The 12,609-nt window shown below is 44.8% G+C and overlaps 1 protein-coding gene across 1 annotated transcript in view; it reads right to left on the bottom strand.

Moving 5' to 3' along the window:
• Positions 1–12,609, bottom strand: part of itih3a.1 (inter-alpha-trypsin inhibitor heavy chain 3a, tandem duplicate 1) — a 94,512-nt gene that overhangs the window by 13,803 nt on the left and 68,100 nt on the right. The window contains exons 15-20 of the mRNA XM_084316111.1: positions 4,465–4,625; positions 3,864–3,890; positions 3,687–3,764; positions 3,404–3,517; positions 2,095–2,296; positions 1,101–1,273 (exon numbers count right to left, since the gene is read on the bottom strand). Coding sequence (XP_084172237.1) covers positions 1,101–1,273; positions 2,095–2,296; positions 3,404–3,517; positions 3,687–3,764; positions 3,864–3,890; positions 4,465–4,625 — 755 coding nt within the window. The remainder of the gene's footprint in view (positions 1–1,100; positions 1,274–2,094; positions 2,297–3,403; positions 3,518–3,686; positions 3,765–3,863; positions 3,891–4,464; positions 4,626–12,609) is intronic.

Here is a 12,609-nt window from a genome sequence, read left to right on the forward strand (position 1 = left end):
ATCAGCTGAGTTGAACTACAATTCTGGTTTGTCTGGCGTACACGTTTTATTCTTCATCTGCATTAAGCCAGATGTGGAGACCAACCATTCTATCAAGTATGAATCTTTCCTCCTCCTTCCAGATAATCAATCTCATTGTAATTGTGCTACAATAACCTCAAATTATTGTAGGAAGTCTGTGGGATTTTACTACACGAGCCATATGCAGATTTTGCCTAGTTCTGAGCTGAGAGTTTTTTCAACCTGTAACTTGTTCTTGTCAGAGACCAGCAGGGCTGAGTCGTCCGCAAACAGGAACAAGTTGCAGTCACAAGCTGACGACATGTCATTTGCATAAATTAGGAACAGTAGCGGACCTAGTATGCTTCCTTGTGGAACACCACAGCTCACTGTGAGGGGGGGGGGATAGGGTACCATTTACCTCCACCATCTGCTCTCTCCCCTCCAGTTAGGATTGCATCCAGCTCACAGATAGACTAGTGAACATATTTCAACTGCTCTGGCCCTAAAAGTGTTCTTTTGTTCCTATATTATCCTGATTCTGTTATACTGCCACAAGACAAGAGTTATCCCCTTGCAATGTAAAATGCTTTGAGAAAAGCTTATTCGAAAATAATTTTACTTTGCGGATGACTTTGCAGTCAACACAATGGCCAGTGGATTCAGAATGAACACCTGTTGGCTACACCAGCCACAGCCAGAATCTTCTAACATTTGAACAAGTGATCATTTTCAAGCCCTGAGTCATTACTGGAGAATAATCCACTCTCTCTCATTCATAATTATTCCTATGATGCAGAGTAGCTCTACAGCCCAGCAAAAGAGTCAGGTCTTCTGTCAACCTAACCATGCAGCTGGTTCTAAAGGGCTTTCAGAATCGTTGTGTCGAGAGTTGTGTTTGTTGTTCTGTAGATGAGGTAATACATTACATCTATAGTAATCCGGTGCAGTGAACACTTCTCACAAACCTCAACAGATTTGCCTGCACTCAAAGTTGTGTCAGTTTTGTGATAATTGTCTGACTTGCTAGCTGTTGTGTTTAATGTGCTGTTGGTGGAGATTATGGTGATTATGATGCCCCCTAGCGGACAGGGAAGTACCTAGCAGGCCATGGACAGAGGGGGAGAGGAGGTGACTGTCTAATGTGTAGAAACCCAGGTAGTCTTGATGGTAGGGGTGCTTCTTCCACACTTTGTGTAGCAGGACCACAAACTTGACGGAATCCCTCAGAGTGACCGTCAGGCTGAGATCCTTGGACACCAGGAGGTCCATACTGGAGGGGAGACAAGGTGGGGGAGATGGGGGATATGGGGTGAGACGAAAAAGAAAGAAGACAGGGAGAGAGTGAAGAGTGAGAGATGGAGGGAGGAGAGAGGATGAGTGAGAGATGGACAGAGGAGAGAGGATGAGTGAGAGATGGAGGGAGGAGAGAGGATGAGTGAGAGATGGAGGGAGGAGAGAGGATGAGTGAGAGATGGAGGGAGGAGAGAGGACGAGTGAGAGATGGAGGAGAGAGGATGAGTGAGATATGGAGGGAGTAGAGACGATGAGTGAGAGATGGGCAGGAGGGACTCATCATTAACTTATCCTTAAAGCAATACTTGGCTTTGGCTATATCTTATATTTCTGCATTGGCTCTTCAGTTAACCAAAGACGGACATGTTAGCATAGCTAGCAGCAGTCCAAACCCATGGGAAACTGCTAGCCGCAAACTAGCTGATTAGCTTGCAGCTAATAGTACCCATTGGTTTCAAGGATAAATGGCAACAGTTCTAATGAGCGGTTTTAGGGTAGTTGAAGGATAAAATTGTCTTTCTATGTGACCAGTACCAGGTGACGAAAAACAATGCACTAACTTTCAAACTGCCACGGTATCCTTTATGTGTAGCTAATATTACTGATGTAGGCTATGTATCCATTTCAGACACAACTTGGGGTTGGGAGTAGCTATGTTCAGATGAGTCCATATTGTGTAGAGGACATTCACACCAGAGCTAGGATCTACATCAGAGTCAACAATATACAGGTTGATCCTTTCACACAAACAGCCATCCCGGTTCATGGAACTTGATGACCTCAATAACAGCCACTCACTTGGGTCCTTTAAGGGAGGCTGTTTCAGACCACAGCAGCTTGACCTTTTTGCCGTCCTGGGAAACAGTGATGTCCTGAGTGGTCACCTCCACTCTCACCCCCAGAGTCTGGTGGACGATGCCGAAACGCCCAAAGTAGGTGTTTACTTTGCCGTCAGCTGTGATTTTCTTATCTCCAATGGTCTGTCCATTGACCAAAATACCTAAGGAAGCGGCATTGGATTCAGCAGATTCACATTGTTGTTTTGCTAGAGTGACTCATAAAAGAACCATCATAATCTATCTCTGTCAGTCCTTTAAATCAACGTCAATGTATTATTAGAGGGCTTTTCAGTCAGGGTCAATACTGTGCCCAAATTCACAATTAAACATGACGACATGTGAGGTAAACATGAGTTTGGCATCAGAACTGAATTCAGAAGAATAGCCATTTTCAGAAAGCCAACGGATCTTTGGAATAAAATAATATATATATGCTGATATGGAAAATATTCCTCATATTTGTCTAACAAGTGCTAATATCAACAGAGAGGTACATTTGAAGGCTATTTCATGACTGAAATGTATGAAGCATATACTTGATTCTGAGCAGAACTGAAAGTCAAGTGCCATGAACCAAAAGTCTAAACTCAAATCAATTACACACAAATCCAACACTAAGATTGGATTAGATGTATGGTCATCATTACACAAATACAAGTACAGAATGTTGCCATCTAACAAGAGTGTAATGTGCATCACAATATACAGTATAACATGTGTATATATGGAGTATATATGACAACGCTACAGAGTAAATATGCTAAGCTACAGTGGTACAAGTATGAATACACTGTGGTAGTTAACCATACTAGCCAGTGGCTAGAGTTCATACGATATAGGTTGAGTATAGGCAACAGATATATATATTTATACTGTATGGCGAGAGAGTGAGAGAGAGTGTGTGTGTGTGTGTGTGTGTGTGTGTGTGTGTGTGTGTGTGTGTGTGTGTGTGTGTGTGTGTGTGTGTGTGTGTGTGTGTGTGTGTGTGTGTGTGTGTGTGTGTGTGTGTGTGCGTGCGTGCGTGCGTGCGTGCGTGCGTGCGTGCGTGCGTGCGTGCGTGCGTGCGTGTGTGTGTGTGTGTGTGTATGCATGTGAGAGAGAGAGAGAGAGAGAGAGAGAGAGAGAGAGAGAGAGAGAGAGAGAGAGAGAGAGAGAGAGAGAGAGAGAGAGAGAGAGGAGGGGGGGGGGGGCGGGGGGGAATAATGTTCAATAAATAATGGGCAGCAATAACTGAATTGAAAATCAGACATATGGAGCTGTGTTCTCACCAGAGGCTGGGTCTCTGACCAGGTTGAAGATGGTGCCTGGTGTGTCGTTGATGTTGAAGCACAGTGCATCCTCTCTGTCTGGCAACTCTATCATGAAGTGTGGATCTCCATCCACTGCATATAATTATCACATAAAAAACACACCAGGTCGGCATGGAGAGATCATGGGAGATTTACATGTATGTTGTCCTTTGCTATTACTGTAGATAATAATTCAAGCGTGAGCTACAAAGAGCACACAGTAGTAAGTGCATATAGAATAAGATTTGGACAAAAGACTTACCAAAATATGTTGGATAGTGGGCGTGCGTAGATGGAGCAGAAGCATAATGATAGTTTGCCCTTTGAGGTGCAGTGTACCCTGGACAGTGACATAACTCAAGTTCAAAACAAATCCACTGGATAAAGTTGCAACAGCAAATGTTTCTCATGCTATTAAGAGGAAATTAACAGTCATCACCTCGTCTTCCCGCCTGCTGCCTCTCCGCTGAAAATAGAAAGAACAAAAAGTAAAACCCACGGATGAAAAAAAAAATACATTCCGCGTTAGACACTTAAGAATTGACATAACGCTAGGTTATTCATGTGCCCCGGGGCAGTTCAGTCAATATTCGGGAACACACACCACTCTCTCCTCAACCTAGAAATCAAAGAGAAGGAACCTGTGAACCATTGATGTCAGCCGGATGTAAAATCTCAAATGTAATTGATTGTTATCCTTACTTGTTTTATTCTTATGATTTCATATTCTCTGTGATTTTATATGGCTTTTTTTTTGCTTAACTCTGTATGTACACTCGACGTGACTGTAAATGAGGGAAGCCTCAGTTGCCTTTCGAGTTTAAATAAAGGTTTGAACAGTATGATAACTGCATAATGCCAGTACCTATATGTATGAGTGTCCACCGTAGGAATCAAACCCTGCATCCCGGCATTATACCGATGAGTCTCAGCAGACCACATGACTACATGCCATTCATTGGAACAAAGAAGATCTCTACTCAGTCAAGCCAGTGAGACTCTATGGAAACGTCTACAGTATCTCCTTCATCTCCCCTCACCCTCAGTCAGCTTGTCGGCGATCAGGGTGCTGTTGGTGCCGTCCTCATTCTCAGGCTTGGTGACAACCATGGAGGTGAGAGGGGTGACGAAGCCGTACTGAAGGGACATGTCCAGTGCTTTGGCCGTGGCGTTGGTCTTCTCGTCGCCTGTGCCACTCTTACTGAGAGAGGGAAAATATGAAAACATGGTAAATGTCACGGTTCCTACCTGGCTACTCTCTCTCTCTCTCTCTCTCTCTCTCTCTCTCTCTCTCTCTCTCTCTCTCTCTCTCTCTCTCTCTCTCTCTCTCTCTCTCTCTCTCTCTCTCTCTCTCTCTCTCTCTCTCTCTCTCTCTCTCTCTCTCTCTCTCTCTCTCGCTCTCTCTTTCATTAAGTAAGGTGTAGAGTGCAGGTGTGCCACTGTCAGCGGAGCAGCTGACACGTCTGATTGACGTCTGTGGGCCAATTACGTCAGTGATATAACCCCGCCCCAGAAATCCTGCATTTCACTGTATGCCCTGGTATGTATGTGACAAATAAACCTCTTGATTCTTGATGTCATGAGGCTGCCAGATCGTAACTTAGTTAGTCGTGTTATTCTGCTCTCTCGTATTGTTCTCTAGTTCATTTCTAACCCTTGTTCTCATCCTTCCCTGCAGTTCTTCCTGGCTCTTCACCCTGTTCTCTGGCTCTCGACAAGACGTGCTATGATCCCTGCCTGCCTGACAGCTCGCCTTTTCCCAGAACGTATGAGGACCTGCACCGTTTTGATCTCTGCCTGGCTGACTACCCTGTACCTGTTTTGACCCCTGTCTGGCTGACTATCCCGTACCCATGTATCGACCCCTGCCTGTCTGACTCTGCTGTCCCGCGCACGCCCCTGGGCCCTCATTTATCAACAATTCTTAGAAAATGTTCTATTTTCGTTCTTAAGCACAGAATTTAGAATGTGTGTACGTACAGAAAATCGGGATTTATCACACGTGCGTAGACGTGTCCCACGCACACCTGCAAGTACTCTGTGTTGATAAATATCACTTGATCTACGCTCCACGCTCGTGCACGGTTTTACATATTTGCATATAGAACCACCTGTAATTAACCATATACGGTAATGAAACACCCCCATGAAATGTGGAAAAGTGGACTAAACCGAGCGAACGCCTGGGAGAAATACGCGACAGGCTGACATGATATCTATTAACTTCCTAAAGACCATTGCTGCCTGGGCAGCGCAAACACTAATAAAGACTGTTAACCACTGTTTGGTGTTGGTGTCATTAATAATAACCGTGCTGGAATATGAATGCCCTTTTTCGCTTCGTTCTTTTAAAGTTCGATTACCCAGGGATTAAAGTTCTCCATCAATGTTCTATACCTGCATGGTTTAATATGATTTGTAGAGGCATACAATCTATTTTGATGTCGGTATTAGGTATACATTTACATTTACATTTAGTCATTTAGCTGACGCTTTTATCCAAAGCGACTTACAAGTTCTGTACAACAAGTCATCAGGAAGGGTACAACTCTATCAGCTGAGTAACAATGTTCATCAAAGTGTTGCATGTTACAGTGTAGGTTAGTTTATTAGGACAAGTGCATGACAGTAAGGTTAGTTAGGGTTCGTTTTTTTTTCGTTTTTTTTCTTCATTATTTCAGATAATGGTTGAAGAAGTGCGTCTTTAGTCGACGGCGAAAGATTGGATGGGATTCGGCTGTCCTAACTGGGGTGGGTAGTTCATTCCACCATTGTGGGGCAAGGACTGAGAATAGGCGGCTTCTCTTTGATGACCCTCCCGGAGCTTGGATAGGAGTAGGTCTGAGGCGGCCAGAAGATGCAGAGCGTAGGGGTCATGAGGGTGTGTAGTTAGAGACCATTGACCGGAGGTAGGCGGGAGCGGTTCCCTTTGCCGCACGGTATGCTAGGTCGAGGGCCTTGAAGCGGATACGTGCAGCAATGGGGAGCCAGTGCAGGTCCCTAAGAAGTGGGGTGACATGGGCCGACTTCGGTAGGTTTGAGATCAGGCGGGCCGCTGCGTTTTGAATGAGTTGAAGAGGCTTGGTGGCGGTGGCCGGGAGGCCAGCGAGCAGTGCGTTGCAGTAGTCAAGGCGGGAGATGACTGTTGATTGGACGAGGAGTTGGGTGGCTTCTTTTGTCAGGAAGGTGCGGATCCTTCTGACGTTGCTCAGGAGGAATCTGCAGGTTCTGGTTGACACCAAGGTTCTTGGCGGTCGGGGACGCGGTCACAGCTGCATTCTCGACTGTGATGGAAAGGTCGGTCAGGGGGGAGGATTTGGCCGGCAGGTGGAGCAATTCTGTTTTGCTTAGGTTCAGTTTGAGGTGGTTGGTCGTCATCCAGGCGGAGATGTCGGACAGACAGGCCAAGATCCGCTCAGAGACGTGGATATCTGAGGGAGGGAAGGAGAGGAAGAGTTGAGTATCATCGGCATAACAATGATACCAGAAGTGTAGAGAGAGAAGAGAAGGGGTCCTAGGACCGAGCCCTGGGGGACACCCGTCCGCAGGGGGCGGGTGGCCGACAGGGTCCCTCTCCATGACACTTGGTAGGAGCGGTCATTGAGGTATGATGACAGCCATGTCAGCGCAGTTCCAGCCATATAGGTATACCTTTATATCATATCATATTCCTATGTCTCCAAGGAATCATGGGGCTCTGGGGAATAAAGGTTGGGAACCCCTGCTATAGCCTATCCTAGGCTATTTTATTTACAGTAGTCTATTTATGATTTGTTTCCATAGCCGGTCTCAGTTATGCTGTGGCTGAGATGGGTCGGGAATAATGAAGCTGATAGGAGACTGCTTCTCGGCCATACGAATTAAAGCCACGATTGAAAATAATGTACTTCCTTCTTGACAATAGCATATACTATAACAATAATAGGAGAGTAGAACAATGAATCTCACTGCCATGTAGCCTATGTATAGCCTGCCTATGTGATCAATAAAAACGCAAACTTGAATTCCATCATCATATTTATATGTTGTGTCTGTCCACTATGTTTGTTACTTTGTTATTTTTTCCCCCTATGTAAAGCGACCTTGGGTCTCTTGAAAGGCGCTATATAAAATGAAGCTATAATTATTATTATTATTATTATTATTATTATTATTATTATTATTATTATTATTATTATTATTATTATTATTATTATTATTATTATTATCACGTCTGTGCAGGAGCTCACAAATAGACTGTCTTAGTCTCAGTGAAGTTTCAACGGAGGTCATCTATTCTAACCAACAAATTGAAGTAGAAAGCATTTCGTAGTGACCAATCTTATTTGGAAACATGACACACAAAATAATAGTATTTCGCTTTTTATTTTAAACAATATTTAATCGCGTTTGGAGGTGGGTGTTCTGCGTCTGCCCCCCCCCCCCCCCCCCCTGTGCCAAACAAGCAGGCCAACCTCTTGTTCGCGCGTGAGCCCGTTATAATTACACTACTGTCGCTATTTTACAATTAACTATAATGAATTACGGGTCATACAGAACATGCCAGTGTTGAAACTAATGCACAGAAGCTTATTTCCGCGTTGTAATATTCATATTCTACCGCTGGGCGCCAGGTACGCATGCTCCGAGCTGTGCGTAAATATACGCACAAAGTCAAGCACACGTTCAAATTGATAAGTCACACACTTTGCTTAGAAATGATCGTACGCAAGGGTTACGCACATATCTGTGCGTACACACCATTGATAAATGAGGGCCCTGGACTATACGAGTGCTCCCCCCGTGTATTGACCCCTGCCTGAATACCTGACCATTCTATTATTATTAAATATACCCAAACTGGGTTTGAACAAGACCTGTCTATCATTGCTCCGTATCTGCATATTGGTGTCATGGTTCCTGCCTGTCAATGCTTCTTCCTCTCTCTCTCTGTCTCTCTTCCCCCTTCTTCCGCTCTCATTATGGGTCAAGTAGGTACAGGTGTGGTATCAGCGAGGCAGCTGATCTGAGGTCTGTGGGCATATTACATCAGGGTATATAACCCCGCCCCAGACGTGGAGAGGCTGTCAGATCGTAAACTCTCGTTACCAGTCAGTCGTGTTACTCTGCTCATATTTGTTATTCTGATACTTCTTGTTGTTCGCCTGGATCTCCTGTTCTTTGACCTTGTCTAACTTGTGCTCTCGTCTTTTCTCCTCAGCCTGCCCGGTGAAGACCTGGAGACACTGGCCTGGCTCACAAGAAACTGCTCTGACACTTGCCCGGCTGACGATCCCTTTCCCTGCTCTGACCCCGTCTGTCTGACTCTCTTGCCCCCGTGCACACCCTGGACATTATGAGTATTACCCCTGTGTACTGACCCCTGCCTGGACACTGACCTTTCTATTAAATATACCCACATTAGGTTTTATCCAGACCTGTCTGCCCTTTCTCTTTGTCTGCCTATTGGGTTCCAAACACAACCATGATAATTGGGTTCAATACCCCGAGACGTAACAGTAAATGGTAAATGGTGCATTTATATAGTTCCAAAGCGCTTTACAATTTGTTCCTCACATTTTACCCATTCACTCACACATTCACACACCGATGGCAGAGGCAACCATGCAAGGTGCCAACCTGCTCAACGGGAGCAATTAGGGGTTAAGTGTCTTGCTCAAGGACACTTCGACACGCTGCCAGGGAGCAGCGGGAATCTAACTGAGAATTGTGTCTTTGTGGAAAATAATATTTAGTTGACTTTGTGTTTACTTTAGTTGCCAAAGGACGAGTTTAGGCGTCCTTCCCCGCCATGCTCAAGTTGCCGAAGACGCCGTAACTCGTCTTTGATATCAATATTTCAAACATCTGTGATCGGAATCATATTTCCTTTCCGGGGGCCCTGAGACACAAGTGTGATCTCCTCTCAATCCTCTAGCGGTTCAAGACCGCCATCTGGTGGCCGATCGGCAGATCGAAAAAACGGATGTTACCTTTAACCCGGCAGGACTCACTCCATATGTGGTCCGGGCACTCGCTAATGTTAGAGAGACTCAGTCTTCACACAGTGAACATCGATCGCTGCAAATAACTCGAAAAAACAACATGATTTGGACGTATATATTATTATACAACCTGGAAATGGACCGGATATTTCTACATCCCATAATAGGAAAATGTCTGTTCCACGCTCATCGCCCAACGGCGTGAGGAAGATACGGTAAGATTCAGCGTTATTTTTCAATGTGTACGATACTAACTGCTATGATGAACATTTGACCCACATTAGATGAATGGTATAACGCTGCCCACGGAATTATAAACGCCCCCTCGGCCATCCGGTCAACATCAGATGACGTGTAGTAACTTCCAGAAGTACGTGCCGTTGAAATTTATTATCTGGCACAGATCGCTATCAAACTGTATTTCATCATCAATATAATGCATTTGGAGCTATAAATCACGTTCTGGAGAAAGCTGCAGAAAGAGATGAAAACATACTTATACATTAGACCATATTTTAGTATGAATATGTGAATGAAAAAGTTTAACGTTGCTTCACCCTGAACAATACATATAGGACTTTGAATGGGCCCTGATAATGGCAATTTAGCAATAGGATTTAAAAAGTTATAGCCCTGCAAAGAAGGGGAACTTCTCCATAGACAAATAGAGCTGGCAACCCATGGTATATAATGAATTTAACCTCCGGCACCCAAAGTGTTACATTTGGGACATTGATTGAAGTTAAAAGTTATTATTAAGTGTTATTAGGTACAATCATTATTGATATAGAATATTTAGTGTGAATTATGAAATGTTTTATTATCTCTAAAACGATGTGTACGCAAAAGTCAGGGGTACATACCTCACATTGAAGCCATGGTTTGGTATGTTTTCAGTCTAGTGGGAAGAAATAAATCACTTAAAATGTGCTGTTAATTTGAATTAGTAGGTTTGCCCTGATTGCCCTGTTTGCCCTCCTCCCCTCCAGAAGACTCTACACTACAGGAACCTCTGCTCCAAGTCAAGCAGATTCAGGAACAGCTTTTTTCCCTCAGCTGTCATCTCCCTACTATTCACTCTGGCCTTTCAGATGGAACTGTATTGTTACCTGGAGGGGTACAGGTGTACTCCTCAGTCTGGCCTTTCAGATGGCTCCAACAAGTTATGTGAGGGTGGGGGGACTGAGACTTTTGAATTCTACGTGAGTGGTTAACCTCTTAAGCCCGACGGGTCTGGTACCGGTCCCAAAATGACATCACGTCATAAATCAATCTCTCTAGACTGTATGACATGATGTTGCGTTTTCTTTCCCGAATGTATTCAAGAGTAAAGACCATAATCCTGTCAAAACAGCAGTCATAGGGTATATTTTCAACAATATGTTGGTTTACCAATAGGGTAAAGTGTTATTAGTGAGATTTTAGTTTATGGAATGTGTTTATAATTTAGCGAATATCCACCACTTTTAATTAGCTAAACGTCGCAGATTGTAGTCATATGAGGAGAGGGCATCCAGAGCTCTCAATGAGCGTGGACATTTCGAAAAAACGACCTTTACTAGCCAATTCCAGCTTCCTGCAAGCAAATTACTTCTGTATGAATTTTTTTTTTCTCTTATTTCTCGGGATTCTCTATCACAAAATCCCCGTTGCAATCCGATCCAAAATGGCAGAGCCATATCCATTATAGGAATGGAACTGTACATACAGTAGATTTCATTCACGGTTCTTCCTGCACGCCTGGAGATACTAAATCCAAATTGAACTCTGCCATTTTAATGCGAGTTGGCTATAATAAGGTTATATCTATAATCATATTTCAAATTGCATGTGTCCGGATGGCAGAATTCAGTACTGTATCTACAAAACCTTCTGTTTAATCATCTTCCCTTTATTCATTTGCTTTTTTGTACACATAATATCAAGAAGGTGCTGAACGAGCTCAGTGGCAGTTATATATCATACTGGCCAATCGCATCTCGCTCTGCCTATTGAGATATCATATCTCCAGCACCTACTGTGCCCGTGGAAACTTTACACATGCACCTCACCTGCACGTGACCACGCCCACTCCCGTGCGTGCCTCTACAAGAGGCAGGAAGTGGTCACGCTTACACCCTTCCTCATTCTTTTCCAATCCGCGGAAGCTGCTCATATGCACTTCAACCAGGTGGAACGTTGTTATGAAGCGTAGAGAGAAATTACGCAATGTTGGACTTTCGCCAGAAGTACGCCAGCCCCCTGAACCTTCTCAGCACGTCCAGACGGAACGGCGGTCCTATTCTGTGCTTTCCTCGTTGCTTGGCAGCGGACCGATGGGCTACGCGCGCCGTTTGGCAGTCAAGCCACGCCGTGCTCAGGTAGGACCTACGCCGACAGGCGTTGGTACTGGCATATTCGATACTGCTCGTTGTCTCGTGAGACGACCGGGCGATGTATTGGCGCGGGGGCTGGGTATTTGGATAAACGTGGTCATCATGACTCATTGTTGAATGTTTTTCCAAGTATCCTAGCGCGCAGCTGATGCTAATGCTAAAGTGTTTGGGGCGCCGTTCCCATGTGCCCTGCCGGGGCTGTCTCCACTCTTCCCTCCTCTTAACCATTTCATTGCTGACGGTCAATCGGTGTCTAATGTTGGCGGTTTAGCTGAGGCTTATTTACCCTTTACACAGGTGGATGGGCTGACGACAGGGCTCAGGACAGGTGTGCATTTGTGAATCTATGAATTGAAAATGGGGGACCCTGATGTAGACAGGACAAACGTTTTTCTCTGGTCTGCATCCCCTTAACAATTGTGTGTATTGGGCTAGCCCATTCTGAAATATGTTAATAAAGTTTTCGTTCATTCATTCATTTATCCCTTACACAGGTGCACAGGTGTGCCGCAGTGGAGGTTATTGCATGACTACTAGTGGAGCAGTGCTTCACTAGTAATAGACTTTGGTCAGCAGCCGCCACTGGTGTTCCGTGCTTCCTTTGCTCTGACATGGTAGAACGGTATCCCGCCCGGCCGACGCCAAGAGGCGAGTCGGCCCGGCAGGTGGCTGAGTGGGCTGATGAAGCTTATACTGCCGCAGTACAGAATTTAGCAGCAACTAATAACATTGCTAAATTGGCTGCTTTTCTGTCAAAAATGGTGTCGGGTGGTGCGGCTTTAGGGCCAGCCGACGTCAAAACCATCGCGGGAGGTTTTTACGTGGG

The sequence above is a fragment of the Notolepis coatsorum genome, assembly GCF_963971535.1.
Source record: "Notolepis coatsorum genome assembly, chromosome: 6".
Lineage (NCBI taxonomy): Eukaryota > Metazoa > Chordata > Actinopteri > Aulopiformes > Paralepididae > Notolepis > Notolepis coatsorum.